Source organism: Clupea harengus, unplaced genomic scaffold (assembly GCF_900700415.2).
Source record: "Clupea harengus unplaced genomic scaffold, Ch_v2.0.2, whole genome shotgun sequence".
NCBI classification, from domain to species: domain Eukaryota; kingdom Metazoa; phylum Chordata; class Actinopteri; order Clupeiformes; family Clupeidae; genus Clupea; species Clupea harengus.
The window spans coordinates 28,208-47,500 of NW_024879568.1; the positions used below are offsets into that span (position 1 = coordinate 28,208).

At 43.2% G+C, this 19,293-nt stretch overlaps 2 protein-coding genes across 2 annotated transcripts; both read left to right on the forward strand.

Annotated features, from left to right (window-relative positions):
• Window positions 1–731: 731 nt before the first annotated feature.
• On the forward strand, window positions 732–1,496 carry LOC122128944 (cAMP-dependent protein kinase catalytic subunit-like; the record flags this gene model as incomplete). The annotated part of the gene is made up of 3 exons (XM_042704003.1): window positions 732–773; window positions 1,065–1,142; window positions 1,383–1,496. Coding segments are annotated over exons 1-3 (234 nt in total), but the record flags the coding sequence as incomplete, so codon positions are not given.
• A 444-nt stretch (window positions 1,497–1,940) lies between these two features.
• Window positions 1,941–4,149, forward strand: LOC122128945 (GTPase IMAP family member 7-like). The gene is made up of 4 exons (XM_042704004.1): window positions 1,941–2,091; window positions 2,527–2,583; window positions 2,915–3,741; window positions 3,997–4,149. Exons 1-4 carry the CDS (start codon window positions 1,941–1,943, stop codon window positions 4,147–4,149), a joined length of 1,188 nt encoding a protein of 395 aa, XP_042559938.1.
• The last annotated feature ends 15,144 nt before the right edge of the window (window positions 4,150–19,293 follow it).

A 19,293-nucleotide genomic window follows, 5' to 3' on the forward strand; every position in this document is an offset into this window, starting at 1 on the left:
AACAAATGTAAAATCAATGGTGTTGACAGGTCCTTGTTTAGAATATTTTACAGTATTTAGCAATACAAAAACAGAACTACAATATTTTATGTATACAAATTATCAGATTTCAAATACTTTCTGACAGTATATTGTCAAGAGTGCTCGGTACAAAACCCAAATTGTAGTATGCTGTCAGTGGTAAAATAGTCAATGCTGTGAGGGTGTTGCACAAAAGTTGAAGTGATGGATTCAGAGGTTGATATTGATAGCTGAAGTTTGAATTTTGTTATCCATTGTTAAATAAATGAGAAAACATACATTTTCAATTGAGCACAAATTGTAGGTTTTGATGGAAATGTTTGGTTTTGATGGGTGTGTGATACGTTTTGAGAAGGTGGTGTCATTCTGCAAACATCAAATAGTGTTTTGGTTATTTCATCTTCTGCTATGGGCTGTGTGTGAGATGTTTTGAAAAAGTAAACAGTGATTGGAAAAATGTGCCAAAGCAATCGAGAAAAACTGTAAGCAGTAGAGGGATTGGAAATGAACTGTACACTGTTTTTTTTTTACTAGATATTGAAATTGTCTACTCATAAAATAGTCAACGCTACAACACTGAAAATATCACAACATGTTTCTTCCCAGCTTTTCTTGCATGGCAGAAGGCAACTGCTGAGTTAATGAAGAAAAGCAATCAACTGGTGGAGATGGAGAAGATAAAACAACAACAAGAGGAGAAGAATAAAGATATGGAGAAGACAAATCAACAACTAGAAGAGAAGAACAAAGAGGTGGAGAAGACAATGAAACAACTAGAGGAGAAGAATAAAGAGATGGAGAAGACAAAACAACAACTAAAAGAAAAGACAAAACAACAACTGGAGGAGAAGAATAAAAAGATGGAGGAGACAAAACAACAACTAGAAGAAAAGACAAAGCAACAACTGGAGGAGAAGAATAAAGAGATGGAGAAGACAAAACAACAACTAGAGGAGAAGAACAAAGAGATGGAAAAGACAAAACAACAACTAGAGGACAAGAACAAAGAGATGGAGAAGACAAAACAACAACTAGAGGAGAAGAATAAAGAGATGGAGAAGACAACACAACAACTAAAAGAAAAGACAAAACAACAACTGGAGGAGAAGAATAAAAAGATGGAGGAGACAAAACAACAACTAGAGGAAAAGACAAAACGACAACTAGAGGACAAGAACAAAGAGATGGAGAAGACAACACAACAACTAGAGGAGAAGAACAAAGAGATGGAGAAGACAAAACAGCAACTAGAGGAGAAGAACAAAGAGATGGAGAAGACAAAACAACAACTAGAGGAGAAGATTAAAGAGATGGAAAAGACAAAACAACAACTAGAGGAAAAGACAAAGCAACAACTAGAGGAGAAGAATACAGATATGGAGAAGACAAAACAACAACTAGAAGAGAAGAGCAAAGAGATGGAGAAGACAAAACAACAACTAGAAGAGAAGAACAAAGAGATGGAGAAGACAAAACAACAACTAGAGGAAAAGAACAAAGAGATGGAGAAGACAAAACAGCAACTAGAGGAGAAGATTAAAGAGATGGAAAAGACAAAACAACAAGAGGAAAAGACAAAACAACAACTAGAGGACAAAAACAAAGAGATGGAAAAGACAAAACAACAACTAGAGGAAAAGACAAAACAACAACTAGAGGACAAGAACAAAGAGATGGAGAAGACAAAACAACAACTAGAGGAAAAGACAAAACAACAACTAGAGGAGAAGAACAAAGAAATGGAGAAGACAAAACAACAACTAGAGGACAATAATAAAGAGATGGAGAAGACAACACAACAACTAGAGGAAAAGACAAAACAACAACTAGAGGATAAGAATAACGAGATGGAGAAAACAAAACAACAACTAGAGGAGATAAATAAACTCCTCCAGGAGACAGAGACAGATCTAGAGAACATGACTAAACGAGATAAGGAGAGAGAGGGACTACTGGAGAACATGACCAGTGAGGTGGAGACCAGTAAAAGACAACTGGAGTCACTGGAAAAGGAACTGCAGGACAGGAACAGTCAACTACAGGACCTGAGAACCCAACTACAAGAACAAGGCAGGGAGCTGGAGGAGAGAGACAGAAAGCTGGAGGAGAGAGACAGACAGTTGGAGGAGAGAGAAAGAGAACATCTGACTGGTGAGTGTGAGAGAAGAGAAGTGTTAAGGCCCAAATGACCAATCAAAGTGATTCTCTTTCTAAACTAATTACCCATTAAATGAACGGCTACTTTCACTCACATGGTATTAACACTCTGACATACTCACACATCTCAGCTCCAGTTCCTGTTTTCCCTTTAAATCTCAGTCTCTATCTGTCTGTGTTGTGTTGCATCAGGAGGAGAGTCAGTCTCTATATGTGTGTGTTGTGTTGCATCAGGAGGAGAGCCTCCCCAGTATCATTAATCCTGTCTCACTCAGTGCTGTTCTTCAGTAGCTACTACAGTAACTGAATGGGCTTCTGATCCAGTTTCTCTTTGTGTTGGACTCCTAGATCCAGATCCTCCTCATGTCAGGAGAAGAAACAGTATGGAGAGGTATGAACCAAACAGTAAGTCTTCATGTTTGTGAGTCTGTGATTAATTTAATGTTTTGAAAACTCATCTGTATTTGAAGGGATATAAAAGCTGGCAAGAAAATTGTCTTTAGCAGCACTAAGTTGTAAATATAATTTATAGTGAGCTAATTTATCACATTTCATAAATTAGCTTCACACTTCACACTATTGTTCTACAGCTTATGATAACTGGACCATCTGTAACAAAGACTTCTGGTTTTCTAACTCTTTCTGTGTATTATGTGCTTGTGTGTGTTATGTGTCTGTGTGTTATGTGGCTATGTGTGTGTTTGTGTGTGTGTCTGTGATTGTGTGTGTGTTGCAGTGTGTGTTGCAGTGGGAGGTCCAGCGCCCCCAGTGTCTCCTGCTGTGTCTGAGCTGAGGCTGGTGCTGCTGGGGGGGAGCACAGCTGGGAAGAGGGCAGCAGGAAACACCATCCTGGGCACAGAGGAGTTTGGGAGGCAGGCCAGCACACTCACACCCACACACACATCCGCAGAGACCCAGCACAGTGAGAGCAGAGAGGGGGAGGTGGCTGGGAGACGGGTGACCGTGGTGGAAACTCCAGACTGGTTCTGCAGTGGACTCTCTGAGAAGGACCTGAGACAGGACGTGGGGCGTTGTGTCCGTCTGTCTGCCCCAGGACCTCACGCCTTCCTCCTGGTGATTCCAGTGGAGCCGTCTGAAGGAGTGGAGAGGAAGATGCTGGAGAAAATGGAGGATATGTTTGGGGAGGGCTGTTGGGGACACACACTGATCCTCTTCACCCATGCTGAGGGGATGAGAGAGAGGAGTGTGGAGGAGTTGCTCCAGACAGGGAGCCAGGAGCTCCAGCAGCTGGTAGAGAAATGTGGGAACAGGTGTCACCTTGTCAACGTTAAGGACATGCCTGATGACACTAAGATCACACAGCTGCTAGAGAAGATAGAAGAGATGGTGTCAGGAAACAGAGAGAGATTCTACAGCAGTGAGACCTACCAGGAGGCAGAGAAACAGCTCAGAGAGATAGAGAGAATAATACAGAAAGAGCGAGAGGTGGAGGAGAGGAAACTGAGGGAGGAGAGAGAGAGAAGAGAGGAACTTGATAAAAATGTTCAGGAGTCTCTGAAGATGATGGAGGGAGAGATTCAACAGCATGAAGGAGAAATTAGAGCATTAAATGAAAGAACCACAGAACTGGAGAGAAAGATGAAAGAAGAGAGGGATGAAGAGAAGAGGAGGGAGATGGAGAGAGAGTTAAATAGAGAGATTACACAGAGAGAGGAGATGGAGAGAAAGCTGATCAGAGTGAGAGACAAGAGAGAAAGAGAGAGGACAGAGATGGAGGAGATGAGAGAGAGCTATGAGAGAGAGGCCAGTGTTGAAGCAGAGAGAAACCTCATGAAGATCATCCTGCCTGAACTACAGAGAAACATCAGCATCACCAAGGAGAAGATGGAGGGAGAGTTCAACAGACATATGGAGGAGAAGAACAGAGAGATGGAGGGACTGCTGGACACTGTACAGAAACTCAGTCGTTTGGTGGAGGAGGCTGACGAGCAGAGATCTCTTCAGAGTTGAGAGATGAAGGAGGTGGATTAGTGATGCTCCTGCTCCAGACATCTAAGGTTCTGTTATGATGTGACATGTTTCTGCTCCAGACCAGTATGGTTCTGTTATGATGTGACATGTTTCTGCTCCAGACCTCTAAGGTTCTGTTATGATGTGACGTGTTACTGCTCCAGACATCTAAGGTTCTGTTATGATGTGACATGTTTCTGCTCCAGACCTCTAAGGTTCTGTTATGATGTGACATGTTACTGCTCCAGACCTCTAAGGTTCTGTTATGATGTGACGTGTTACTGCTCCAGACCTCTAAGGTTCTGTTATGATGTGACATGTTTCTGCTCCAGACCTCTAAGGTTCTGTTATGATGTGACATGTTTCTGCTCCAGACCTCTAAGGTTCTGTCATGACGTGATGTGACATGTTTCTGCTCCAGACCTCTAAGGTTCTGTTATGATGTGACATGTTACTGCTCCAGACCTCTAAGGTTCTGTCATGACGTGATGTGACATGTTTCTGCTCCAGACCTCTAAGGTTCTGTTATGATGAGACGTCGATCCTGGGAGAAATAAAACAGAGATGTTTGCTGATACAATAATAGAATAGTTGGGACTTGGGACAAATAATGTCATCTCAAGCCTGGACTCAAAGCTGCCTAGGTTTGGTGCCTAGTAGAATTTGTGCCTAGCGAATCTTTGACTAGTGAAAAGTTTTGTGGTGAATATGTGTCTAGTGAATCTGTGACTAGTGAAAAGTTTTGTGGTGAATTTGTGCCTAGTGAATCTGTGCCTAGTGAAAAGTTTTGTGGTGAATATGTGACTACTGAATCTGTGACTAGTGAAAAGTTTTGTGGTGAATATGTGACTACTGAATCTGTGACTAGTGAAAAGTTTTGTGGTGAATATGTGACTAGTCTGCTTAGTTTTGTGAGTATCTTGAGTACTCTGTGTGTTTTTGATTTATGTTTGTTTATCCTGTGCACTTGTTTTGGAGTCGATGTAGAGAATCCCCTGTGTAAATAAATAGATCTATTTTATAAGAGCCACCATCTCCTGCACCTCCTGTGTTCTTCCCAACTTCACCACCAACTCCAGTCAGCCCATATCCCAAAATGTGAGGTGACCGCCTCAACCCCCCCCCCCCCACACACACACACACGTGCGCAGACACACACACACACACGTGCGCACACACACACACACACACACGTGCGCAGACACACACACACACACATATGTGCGTGCACACACACACACACACATGTGCGCACACACACACACACTCACAAACACACACACACACACACACGCACACACACGCACACACGCACACACGCAAACACACACACACACACACACAAACACATATGTGCGCACACACACACACACACACACACACACACACACACACACAATTCATTGTTATAAACATGATAAGCAAGCATCAGTGCATGGACATTCTCTCCATGTCTCCCTTTCATTTCCATGGTTTCTCTGCACAACAACACATACACCTCGAAATACACCACATAAAGATTTTACATTGAATCTGAATGATGCACTGCCTAATTATCCAACATCAATCTCATTAAACTATGGCATGCCACTGGCCACCCAGGATAAGGGGTTGGGTTCCGCCTCGGGAGTACGAGCCCAGGTTAGGGAAGGGGTGGGAGTGGGAGTGGCTTATTTCATACAATAAATGAAGACTGTACTGGCCTCACTAAATGTCCTCATTCAGCTATCCATCAAGTTCAACAACCTCCACACACTATGTCTTGGATACCGAGGGTGAAGTTGAGCTTCATCATGTGAACGGTGTGAAACTGAAATACAGATACCTACACCAATAACTACAAGGTAATGTGCATGTGCAGCGCGCCCCCTTGAGGAAGGGAGGAGCAGCACACGGAGATGGCCATGCAGAGAAGATGTCAAGCCCAGGGCCCCCTAGAGGAAGGGAGGAGTAGCACATGGAGATGACCATGCAGAGAAGATGTCAAGCCCAGCGCCCCTAGAGGAAGGGAGGAACAGCACATGGAGATGACCATGCAGAGAAGATGTCAAGCCCAGCTCCGAGACCTAGGTAAATGTTTACTGAAACATCCTCTACGGTTCCATCAATAAAAGACAAGGCATAACACAGTGGAGGTTTTTTGAGTGAGAGTTTGCAAATTAGCACCGTTCTCAAACCAGTGGTTAAAACAGTTGAGAGGGGGGTCATCATTCAGTGGGCTCTTCTAGGAGCTGTGGGCATTGGGATGTTTGCCATGTGGCTTGCTTTCTCTGCTCCTGCCCTACGGGTATGAAACCATGCAGATGTGAATGCAGGTGTGCTCGCTTGTCACTGATCAACTCCTATATTAGCATTTGGACTGGAGTATTTACACCAAGAGCAAGCAACAGATGAATCTATAAAAAAAAAACTGTAGGCTAGTTATGTGTTTATTATTAAGAACCACTCAGATGGCAAAATATTACTGTTTTGACGTGGTGCAGTTAAAGGTTTTCCCTTTTAGTCTGCATTCCATTAATGCCGTGTTTGACACAGCTGAGGTGGTGGGACACAGGTGTTGAGGTTCACATAAAAGCAGCATCACAGTGTTAACAAATACAGTATTTAAAATGCTTCATCATGAAGCAGCATCACAGTGTTAACAAATACAGTATTTAAAATGCTTCATCAGGTCAGCATCACAGTGTTATTAAATACAGTATTTAAAATGCCTCATCAGGTCAGCATCACAATGTTAACAAATACAGTATTTAAAATGCGTCATCATAAAGCAGCATCACAGTGTTAACAAATACAGTATTTAAAATGCTTCATCATGAAGCAGCATCACAGTGTTAACAAATACAGTATTTAAAATGCGTCATCATAAAGCAGCATCACAGTGTTAACAAATACAGTATTTAAAATGCTTCATCATGAAGCAGCATCACAGTGTTAACAAATACAGTATTTAAAATGCTTCATCATGAAGCAGCATCACTGTGTGAACAAATACACTATTTAAAATGCTTCATCATGAAGTAGAATCACTGTGTTAACAAATACAGTATTTAAAATGCTTCATCATGAAGCAGCATCACAATGTTAACAAAAACAGTATTTAAAATGTGTAATCATTGCATTGTGAATTTGTTATCCCTACCAAACCTCTCTGACCTAGGGTTTGTCAGGATTGTGCCTTGTCTTTGTCTTGTGCTTTTACTTTGTATCCCTTCCATGCTCTTGTGTTACTTCCTGTTTCTAGTCTTTTGTGCTTCCTTGTTCCTGCCATGTGCTCCAGTGTTTACCCTTGCCTTGTGTTCCTGTTCTCCACCCCCCACCTCTTCCCAATTATTAGTCTGGTTAATTCCCCTTGTTTAGTTCACCTGTGTCTAATTATCTGTTTCCCCCTCTGCTTTTTAAGGTCAGTCTGTCCTGTGACCCCTGTTGTTACTGTTACTGTTGTTCTGCCTTGCTTATGTGCTTTCCCTGTTGCATTCCTAAGTTGGGATCTTCTGTGTTTTGATATTTTTTTATGTTTTTATGATATGTTTTTGCCTGGATCTTTTGTGTGTTTACCCTGTTGGATTGTTTAGTCTTACCCCTGGAGAATAAATCCTGAGTTATAATCTGCATCTGGTCTGCGATTGGGTCCTCTCCTGCAATACCCTAACAGGGTCAGGGTCAGCCATTATAAGCACCCTATTGCTCTTGAAGGTTGCTCAGTGTTGGAACTGTGCTAGAAGTTAGAATTCGGATCAGTGCTGGATGACTTTACTGAGCAACCCATATAATTAAAAACACATACATAGTTATGAACACAAAATGTTATGTTTTGATGCCGTGTGTTATGTGCTCAAATTCAATTTAATTTCTAAACCGTCAATCCTCCTTGTCCTGTCATTTACTGGAATGGGTCCAATCATTTCCTCAGCCTCAAAAAAGTAATTTTTCTCTTTCAGATTTTCTGCATCAATTTCTGTCTGTAAACATATTCATGCAGCATCTCTGATATCCTTTAGGAAGTGTAACTCAGAAAAACCATGTAAATATATTATATAATTTTGCTTCTATTGTTAAATGACACATGTGCTCAAATGTAGTTTGTGTGTGTGTGATTTCCTGTTTAATATAATGATCTAATGAGACATCGGTCATTGACATGACGCATATTGTAGGATAAGCATCATATTATTCGGATGTGGGTTGGCAATCCTCTATTCCCCTTCTGCCTTCTGCTGGTGGAGAGAAGAACTGCAGAACTGCTTGAATTCAGTCTTCAGTCTTCAAGTCTGAAAGTTAATGATTAAAAGGACTAAATACCATAAACCTGAATTACAACGTAGTTGGACTTTCCTCCTGGTCATAGTCTGCTTCTCAAGATCTCGGTAACGTTGGATAAAATGTCAGCTAGAATGTAAACTCTTTAGTTTATGAACCTGAGCTAAACTGGTAATAAGAGGAAGGACTGAGAGAAAAGGACTAATCCAGAGACTCAGCACTCAGGATTCCAGCACTACTGAGAGAGGAAGTGAAGTCGGTAGATCAGCCATTTCAGACGAGGGAGCATTACTGGGAGAGAAAATGGCCTCCGTAGCTCTCTGAAGAGGAGTTCTCCAGTTTACGCTGAAACACTCAGGGATCCTTTTCTCCTGTCATGTAGTCACAGTGTGTGTGAAGCCTGTCTACAGCAGGAGTGTCCAGTCTGCAGGAGAAACAGCCTGTGTGTGTTTGGTGTGTTAAGATTCTTAGAAGCAGAGGAAGCACAACTTCACTCCCATAGCTGAAACACAAGACTGGGTGAGTATTGTTAGATAATTCTTATTCTTGCGTGTTGGTTTAGAGAAAGAGACCGCCAGACGAAGCAAATAGTTGTAACAAGTAGTTTTTCTGGTAAATGGTCACACAAATTTCAGCCTGACCCGACTTCATCACACACAGTTCCGTCACGCCAGGCATTCTGGTCCACATATGAAAAAGTCAGTCTTTTAAGTCCAGCTCCACTGAGGTTACTTCCTGTGGGCCTTAGGTATCCTCCCCTAGGGAACTGTAATTTCTGGCTGACAATTATGCCTTTGTGAGCACCTATACTCCCTTCTGCAGATGGTCGTTATCTGTCCTGCACCAAGCTAAGAGGCCACTGACTTGACCTTGTCCCGGCCAGATAAACTGAAGCAGATGAATCTCTGTTTTCTCAGGCTCTGTTCTGCACACTGTGTCCTACTGCATATTGTATGTCTTGTATGTCTCTATACATTGTTAATATGAATAAGTTGTTGATAAATTCGTATTGAACTGAATTTATCTTACAGTATGCAATAAAAGGCAGCATACTTAAACATGGGCCTTCCTATATATTAAATAGCATATGGTGTTCTGTGAAAGAGGGAAGATGAGAGATGGGAAACTAAAATGAGAGAGAGAGAAAGCAGTCATGATGATGTAGTTTAAAGACTAAAGGTGAAAATGACCAGCAGAGACGGAGGAGGTTACAGTTTATAAACATCTAGGAATATGGACCAGTAGAGATGGAGGAGGTTACAGTTTATAAACATCTAGGAATATGGTGTTGTCTTTCTCTCATGTTGCCAAACGCATGATTGTTCAAATCACCATACTTCCTTTGTTTGATTATGGGAATACAATTCATAGACTGGCTTGCAAAAAGAACACTTCAAAAGCTTGACACAATCTATCATTCTGCTATTTGATTGGCTATGCGTGCCCCCAATCAAGACACACCTCTGTGCCGTCTGTATTGTCTGGTCACATGACCCTGTCTGAATACTCGCTGTAATATCCACTAGTTCACTGGTCACATGACCCTGTCTGAATACTCGCTGTAATATCCACTAGTTCACTGGTCACATGACCCCGTCTGAATACTCGCTGTAACATCCACTAGTTCACTGGTCACATGACCCTGTCTGAATACTCACTGTATCATCCACTAGTTCACGCTGATTTATAAAACTCTCCTTGGATACTTAAGTCAGTTATTCCAGCCAACATTAGTGTCCAAGTCCAATACTCGGTCTTCCCTCTTCATCAGAGCCCCTAAAGGGGAATTCACCTTCTCACACACACTGCTCACCACTGGAATCTGTTGAAAAGTGGATTTATCTCAGTCACTGCTATTTATTTACACTTTTAATGAAATATACTCTTTAATAACACACACTATAGCCCAATATATATATATTCTTTAATAACACACAATATAATCCTATCTATATATTCTTTTCATAACACACGACATAGTCCTATCTATATATTCTTTAATAACACACAATGTAGTTCTGTGTCGGGTCAGAAATACAAGGAAGGTGAAACATTGGGGAAGAGGAGATGATGGTGATGATGATGATGATGATGATTAGCTTCATAGCTAAGGGAGGTAAATGTTACTGCAGTGTATCTTATAGAACTGGAGTTTGTCTTAGAATTTGTCCTTAATGCCATAGAAGGACAGGAATAGAAAGAAGCTAGTCTACTGCACGACTCCCACTGGAGACTGAGAATGATGTTGGAGAACATGACACAATGATCTGTCTCTGTTTCAGGAAGGCAACATGGCAGCCGCAGTCATGGACAAAGGTAAGGGATGTCTTATGGTGTGTGTGTGTGCGCCCATGTGTGTGTGTGTGTGTGTGCGTATAATTGAAGTTTGTTTGTATGTGTGCTAGTGTCTGTCTGAAAGAGAGAGTGGTAAGTTTGTGGGTGTTTGTGACAAAGAGAGAATGAGTGTGTAGGGGTAATTTAAGTGTGAGTGCCTGCGTGTGTGTGTGTGCGTGCGTGATAGAGAGAGAGACAAAGCAAGTGAGTTTGTAGGTGTCTTTTAAGAGTGTGTGTGTGTGTGTGTGTGTGTGTGTGTGTGGGTGTGTGCGTGTGTGTGTGTGTGTGTGTGTGTGTGTGTGTGTGTGTGTGTGTGTGTGTGTTGTAACGGCAGACTCGTTAAAGGTTACGTCACATAATGAGGGACAAGACACAACGTAGTTTAAATTCAATAATAAGAATTTATTATTACCAATATTAACAATCAACAAAATAGGGGTATGAAAAAGGTAATGTTCAATGTCGTGCATGAATGGGTGAATGAATGCATCAATTTGTTAGGTAAATGAATAAGGAAGTGAGAGCTAAAGAAATAGAAAGGGGGACAGATTTAGAAAGAAGTCAAAGAGCCCGTGTGAGAGAGAGTATCAACATAGTGCCTACAAGTACCGAAAATAAGTGCCTCATCAGAGAGAGAGAGAGAGAAACCCTTTTATACAGGTGCAGACAATAAAGCACTTAGGCTCAGGTTCGCCCCTGCCCGTGCACTGGCAGGGCCAAGCCTGAAGGGGCGCAGGTGGGCGTATGTGAGAGAGAGAGAGAGAGTATGTAATTCAAGTGTGTAATTTAAGTGTGTGTGTGTGTGTGTGTCTGTGTGTGTGTGAAAAAGTGAGAGTGAGTATGTAGATGTTACTTAAGTGTGTGTATGTGTTTGTGAGAGGGAGTGTGTGTGTGTGTATAAGTCATTAACACAACTCCCTGTTCCCCTACAGAATTTAAACTGGACACCCCTAATTATGTTGTGTGAGTGTGTGATGTGTGTGTAATTTCAGTGTGTGTGTGTGTGTGTGTGTGTGTGTGTGAAAGAGAGACCGAGTACGTATGTAAGTGTAATATACGTGTTTGTGTGTGTGTGTATAAAAGCGTGAGTACGTAGTATTCATTTAAGTGTGTGTGTGTGTGAGACAGAGAGAGTATGTATGTGTAATTTATGTATGTGTGTAAGAAAAAGAGGGAGTGAGTGTGTAGGTGTGTGTGTGTGTGTGTGTGTGTGTGTGTGTGTGTGTGTGTGTGTGTGTGTGTGTGTGTGTGTGTGTGTGTGTGTGTGAGTGAGTTAGAGAGAGTGTGTGACTTATAGACAGAGAGTATATGGGTGTAATTCAAGTATGTTTGTGAGTGAAAGGTAATTTAAGTGTGTGTGTGTGTGAGTGAGAGAGAGGCAGGGTGAGTATGTAGAAGTAGTTTCAGTGTGTGTGTGTGTGTGAGAGAAAGAGATAGTGAGTACAGTATGTCATTTAAGTTTGTGTGTGTGTGTTTGTGTGTTTTTGTGTGAGAGTGTGTATGTGTGTGAAAGTCATTAACACAACTCCCTGTTCCCCTACAGATTTTAAACTGGTCACCCCTGATCATGTTGTGGAGGCTTCTGTTGGTGGTGATGTCACTCTGCCCTGTCACCTCTCTCCTGAAACCAGTGCTGTTGCCATGGAGATCAGGTGGTTTAATGGGACACACTGTATCTACCTGTATAAGAATGGTCATGTGACAGTGAGGGAGGGCTATGAGGGCAGAGTGAGTGTGAACACCCAGGAGCTGCAGAGAGGAGACGTGTCTCTGACACTGAGGGAGAAAAGATGGGGAGAGGGAGGAGTGTACACATGCCAGGTCATCAGTGGAGAACACAAGGAGGAGGGAACAGTCGGGTTGATAACATGTAAGTCTCCTGTTCCTCTGCTGTAAAGAGCTCAGTGCTGTCATTCATGTCACAAACTAAACCTGCTCACACTTACACTCTCTAACCTGATTACACTTTCATACTGCAAACCTTCTCACCCTACACATACTCTCTCTCTATCACACACACACACCTTCACACCCTACCCCTTACTCTCTCTATCACACACACACACCTTCTCACCCTACCCCTTACTCTCTCTATCACACACACTCTCTCTCACACACACCTTCACACCCTACCCCTTACTCTCTCTATCACACACACACCTTCACACCCTACACCTACTCTCTCTATCACACACACACCTTCACACCCTACCCCTTACTCTCTCTATCACACACACACACCTTCACACCCTACCCCTTACTCTCTCTATCACACACACACACCTTCACACCCTACCCCTTACTCTCTCTATCACACACACACCTTCACACCCTACACCTACTCTCTCCATCACACACACTCTCTCTCACACACACCCTACCCCTTACTCTCTCTATCACACACACACCCTCTCACCCTACCCCTTACTCTCTCCATCACACACACTCTCTCTCACACACACCTTCACACCCTACACCTACTCTCTCCATCACACACACTCTCTCTCACACACACCCTACCCCTTACTCTCTCTATCACACACACACCTTCTCACCCTACCCCTTACTCTCTCTATCACACACACACACCTTCACACCCTACCCCTTTCTCTCTCTATATCACACACACTCTCTCACTCACACACACCTTCACACACTACACCAACTCTCTCCATCACACACACCTTCACACCCTACACCTATTCTCTCTCTCACACACACTCTCTCTCACACACACCCTACCCCTTTCTCTCTGTATATCACACACACTCTCTCTCACACACACCTTCACACCCTACACCTACTCTCTCCATCACACACACTCTCTCTCACACACACCCTACCCCTTTCTCTCTGTATATCACACACACTCTCTCTCACACACACCTTCACACCCTACCCCTTACTCTCTCTATCACACACACACCTTCACACACTACACCTACTCTCTCCATCACACACACCTTCACACCCTACACCTATTCTCTCTCTCACACACACTCTCTCTCACACACACCCTACACCTATTCTCTCTCTCACACACACTCTCTCTCACACACACCTTCACACCCTACCCCTACTCTCTCCATCACACACACTCTCTCTCACACACACCTACAACAGTCCAGTATCTATTATGTGTGTGTGTGTGTGTTTGTGCATTCTATAAAATGTCTGACTGAACTATCATTCTGGTGTTTTCATATGTCAGTGGTTCCCAAACTGGGCTGTATGTGCCCTCAGGAGTGTGTCAGAGGTCTGTTGGTGTTCATGAAACAGATTCAGTAATGGTGGAGCTAACATGGCAGATGAACAGTTTCCAGTGTGTGTGAGTAGTCAGGCTGCTGAGGTTTGGATGTGTAGAAGTTTCTGGAGTGATTAGGTAGGGACACCAGAGACTAGAGAGTTGGAGTGACCCAGGTGTGAAGTGATGAAAGCATGAATAAGGGTTTCAGCATCAAGAGACGTTAGTGAGGAGTGGAGATGAGCAATGCAGTGTAGGGGGAGGAATGCTGACTTAGTTATGGGATGTGTGTGTAAATACACAACACATACAACTAGTTCAGGGTCATGGAAGCACAGAGTATCTAAGTGCTGTTACACACTGGTAAATCATGTGTTACACTGGATTAAACAGTCTGGTTAATGGTGTAGCATAACGTAACAAGAGCTATATTCTTAATGTGATCAAAAGTGTTATAATGACGGATTGTTGAGAAGAGAGTGTTGGTTTTGCTACTGCCTTCAGTAATACTGTTAGATAAGTAGACTGAGCTAGTAGCATGAAGATCATCTCTGTAGTGTTTAACACCATCAGTGTTGAGGAAGTTTAGTGTTCTACTAAAGACACACTCAGGGCTCAGAGCAGCAGCTTCCACTGATCTGAGCTGTTGTGGAACAGAGAGTTAAGGATGGAGGGAACAAGCCTGCTGTTCTGGAGAGAAACTCCATTAAGTGCAGTGGAAAGGAGAATTTACCCCACTGACAGGTATGGGGGTATCAGGACTACACAGGGGTAGAATTAGTTAAAGAGAGAAACTCCATTAAGTGGAGACACACACACACACACACACACACACACACACACAGTACATACATACATACATACATACATAAATATATAACCTTATTGGTGGAGAATTGCTAATTGGAGAATTGACTTGAATGCAGTTTATCTTTACACGTACACACACATGTACAAACCCAGACACACAAACACACACACACACACACACACGAACACAAACACAAACATAGGTATAAACCTAGTAGTGGAGAACTGACTTAAATGCAGTTAATCTTTACACACACACACACATACATAAACATATACACCCATACAAGTACAGTTTGGGAACCACTGTCATATGTGTTGATGTAATGTGTGAATGAAGATCATTCTAGTGTGAGTTTGTCTCCACTGAGCCTCAGACACACACGCACACAAACACACACACACACACACACACACACACACACACACACACAAACACAAACACACACACACATAGACAGGTAAAGGGTGTGAACCATTGTCATATGTGTTGATGTAATGTGTGAATGAAGATGATTCTAGTTTGTCTCCATTGAGCCTCATTAATGATCTCATCTCTGTTTCTGGTTTCTTTAGGTGTGTTTGGTAAGTACCAGAGAGGAGTTGGTGTGTTTGGGTTTCATTAGGAGGGAGGGGTGTGCACCCACACACAAACACACACACACACACACACACACACAGAGAAACAAACTCACTGTCAGACATGAACAGACAAAAGAGCACCAACACTCACATGTTGACCCCCACACATTTACAAACCCACACAGACACACACACACACACACACACACACACACACACACACAGGTAAAGTTTGTGAACCACTGTCATATGTGTTGATGTAGTGTGTGAATGAAGATCATTCTAGTGTGAGTTTGTCTCCATTGAGCCTCATTAATGATCTCATCTCTGTTTCTGGTTTCTTTAGCTGGGCTGACTGGTAAGTACCAGAGAGGAGTTGGTGTGTTTGGGTTTCATTAGGAGGGAGGGGGGTCATCATGGTCATCAGGCCTTAGTGTGCATGTGAGCACACACACATACACACACACACTCACAAACACACACACACACACACACACACACAACACACACATACACACACACACACACAGACACACACACACACACAAACAAACACACACACACACACATGTGTTTGGGTTGACGGGGTTACTTAGGCCGACACTCTTCTAGACAAAGGACCACGAGGCGAATCAAAGGTTTCTGGAGGTGTATTTCAAGGTGCTCCTGCAGGGAGTCAATACCAACATCAAGTAGAGGCAGGCAAAGACTAAAGATGCACCACAGTGTTACAGGTTAAAATACCAGTCAATCATGGGAGGATACCTTGGGGTGATAGGTCAACATTTGGGGAAGGTTCTAACAGGTCAAGGTTGGGAAGGGGAGGTGAGTGGGAGGGGATTTTCTTATGGAGGAACACACACAGGCCCAAAATGGTGGACAATGTGTATTCCTCCACCTGGGGCAGGGGGATGTCTGCTGGGGCCTTTAAACAAAGGTGTACTAAGACTATCAATAGACATGGCACACACACACACACAAACACAGGAGAACATGCCTGCAATGCAATGTAAGTCTATAAATTAATGGCAATATCAATTTCCATCAGTCCCCTATTTGAATATGTAAATATTCACATCTTAAGACTATAACATACAGCTACCACAGGTGCATGAGACTCCCCTCTGCCATGTCCACACCTATGCAATGTCTCTACGCTGGGGATTTGACCCAGAGGCAATGGCCTGAGCAGTAACTGGCTTGGAGGGGATGGCGGTGACTTTAATACAGAGACATTCCATTGTCTTGTAGAACGCTAAGATAACTGTGATAGCCAGGAAGACACTTACCAGGCCTGATACCGGTGCCCACACTCCCTTGGACGTCTCCAAGGTTATATGGGACGGGCATCAGTGTAACCTGAGGGCATATTCCGGCAGATCCAACAGTTAGTATAATCTAAAGTGTCTGCGCAGTCACCCACCATCCCAAGAGCCAAGTTTTCATGGTAGCTATGAGCATAGGCAGGGAGGAGTGCCAAAAACAACAGACATAGGGGATAATTACTATGGTATTCCATGGCTGACCAGACGTCAAATAAATTAAATATTTGGGAACAAAGGGAGTGAAATAGATGTGGGGAATGTGTCAGACCCCCTGCATTAAATGGAGGCAAATAATCGCGTCTCTTTTGAGGGTTGGTCACAAAAAGGATGTTAGCCCTTTCTCTCACAGGCAGAAGCGAACCTCGGTTCTTTTTGAGGGGAAATTCTTCTGCAGCTCTGTGTTGCAGCAGCTCTTATGTTAAGCTGTGAGTGATAGTTGCGCATCCACCAACCCAATTTACCAAAATATACCCTTTCCCTGCACAGACTACTATATTGACATATATGAGCCTAAACATTCAAGGGCAATTCAGTTCATGGGGTGGTAATGCAGGCAATGTCCAGATTGGAGAAGGGGTCGAAGGAAGTCCGTGGTTGATGGTAGGACCTCGTGTAACCGGCCTTGGGTGCGACTGAGACAGTCAGGGGGTGTTGGTAGAATCCTCCTGGTCTGTGATGTGCTCTCGGGACCCAGATGATGGGGATAGGGTCGGTGCATCAGCCTGGGTGCATCCACGTCCACTGTATCTGAGGAGACAGGAAACGGGTGACAGTATGCATAGCAGAGGCAGTTGGCCGAGCAGGGCACTGATTGACACAGGCAGATCCACAGGATAATACAGTACATTTCACAATAGACACAGACAACCCATGGGACATGAACATAAAGACGAGCATGGTTATACCAGACCTACTTACACATCAGGTATAACCGTCATAAGTAGTAAGTTAGTACAACATGCAACATTTAGCCGGCGGGTAGTCAAGCAAAACTCTTGGTCTGGGAAAGATGGTAGATGTTGATTTCGCCGTGTCCACTAACACTGATGTGGGAGTGGCCAGCAATACTGGAAAAGGTTCCTTAAACTTAGATTGGAGAGGCTTAAACACGCTGATGTTCTGGACAATTATCATATTACCAATGTTAGCTTTATATTAACATTCCAGATCGAATTGAGTTTATCATCTGTTGTATGCTGGAAGGAAAATGCTTTGGTCATTTTGGAGGGTTAAAGAAAATAATTTCAGACACTAAGTCGGTAACTAATGCAGAGACGCCTATATTGACTGCTATGTCTGCTTGATCGTTCCCCTCTTGTTCATTGCTATTATTCACTGTCCGGTGGTTTTACATAGTGCCAGTTTGTGCGGTACTTGTGAAAACAATCGAGTCGTGATTTTGCTGGCGTGAACTAATTGGTGTCTGTAGTCGTCAAGTCTGCCAAGTATCCCCTCTTTTTCCAAACAAGGCCATAAGAAAGGACTGTGTGGAAAACATAATCGCTGTTATTAACATTTGTGACCGGCGCCTGTTGATTAACCCGTGCCACCTTTAGGATTAATTCGTTCTTGCAAGGGGGCTCGACCATGGCTACCAATCAGTGACACAGTAATTTCAGATAAACTAATCTGAACTTTGCGGAGATTCAGTTTGACTCCCGCAGTCGTTGATGGCTTTAAAAGTCGAATTAGGAGTTGGCACATCATGCACTTTGTTTGGGGATGCTATCAATAAATCACAATATTGCAGAATACAAGAAGGTGCACCCGAGTTAACAACACTAACAACTGACTTCAGCGACAATTTGATGAATATGGGGATGGATTCAGCAGTAAAACGGCAAAGAATGATAAGACCGTTAGATATATCTAAGGCTGAAAACATAATATGACTCGTTAGACTCGTTAAAAGCGCGGAGGGGCAGGGAAATGTGTGACGATCAACGTGTGGCTGGGGGATGAAGCTGGAGCGCTCACCGATGCCACGTTAGGGTTGCGTTTACCTATATGAAGGGGGAGGGGGGGTCAATTTCAGCTACATCAAGCAAAATCTTAGCTTCACTTTGATGGAGAATATCATTACCTATTATGGACCCCTCTTGGCAGGGTCCGGCCCAAACTTGCATAAACCGTGGGGAGATGGGGACTGAGTTGCTGTAACCTGGCCTCTGCGGAAAGTTGGGATCTGGGGCGGGTATCTAAGAGTAGCCTACATCTGAAGCAGAGGCCACTGATTCTATGCTGGATGATCTTTAACGTTCATAGCAGCAAAGAATTCGCGCATTTGTTCCATAAGCTTAGCATCCCTGTTAAAGGCCTGTCTACGGTTTGAATTCCGCTTATTACGGTATCCAGGTATCTTATCAGGACATTTGTCAGCCCAATGCCCCTCCTGTTTGCATGCATGGCAGAAGGGGCTGTTAAATTTGCATGGGGATTGGGGATTGGGGTTACCTGCACCAGCCACCGCAGCTATGCGTCTGGCGGACACTTTTGATAGTGCCTTTTCTCAGCTAAGCTGATATCACCTCGCTGGCCCCACTGTATGAATTCAAGCCATTTGTTGATGGGGGTAGTGTGTTAAAATAT

What these genes read in the sequence shown, in the direction of transcription:
- LOC122128945 (XM_042704004.1), top strand. Translation starts at nt 1,941, where the DNA reads ATGACTAAACGAGATAAGGAGAGAGAGGGACTACTGGAGAACATGACC. An exon ending in AACCCAACTACAAGAACAAG is followed by an intron (nt 2,092 to 2,526) that starts GCAGGGAGCTGG and finishes TTGGACTCCTAG; the next exon opens with ATCCAGATCCTCCTCATGTC. An exon ending in AGCATGAAGGAGAAATTAGA is followed by an intron (nt 3,742 to 3,996) that starts GCATTAAATGAA and finishes CCTGAACTACAG; the next exon opens with AGAAACATCAGCATCACCAA.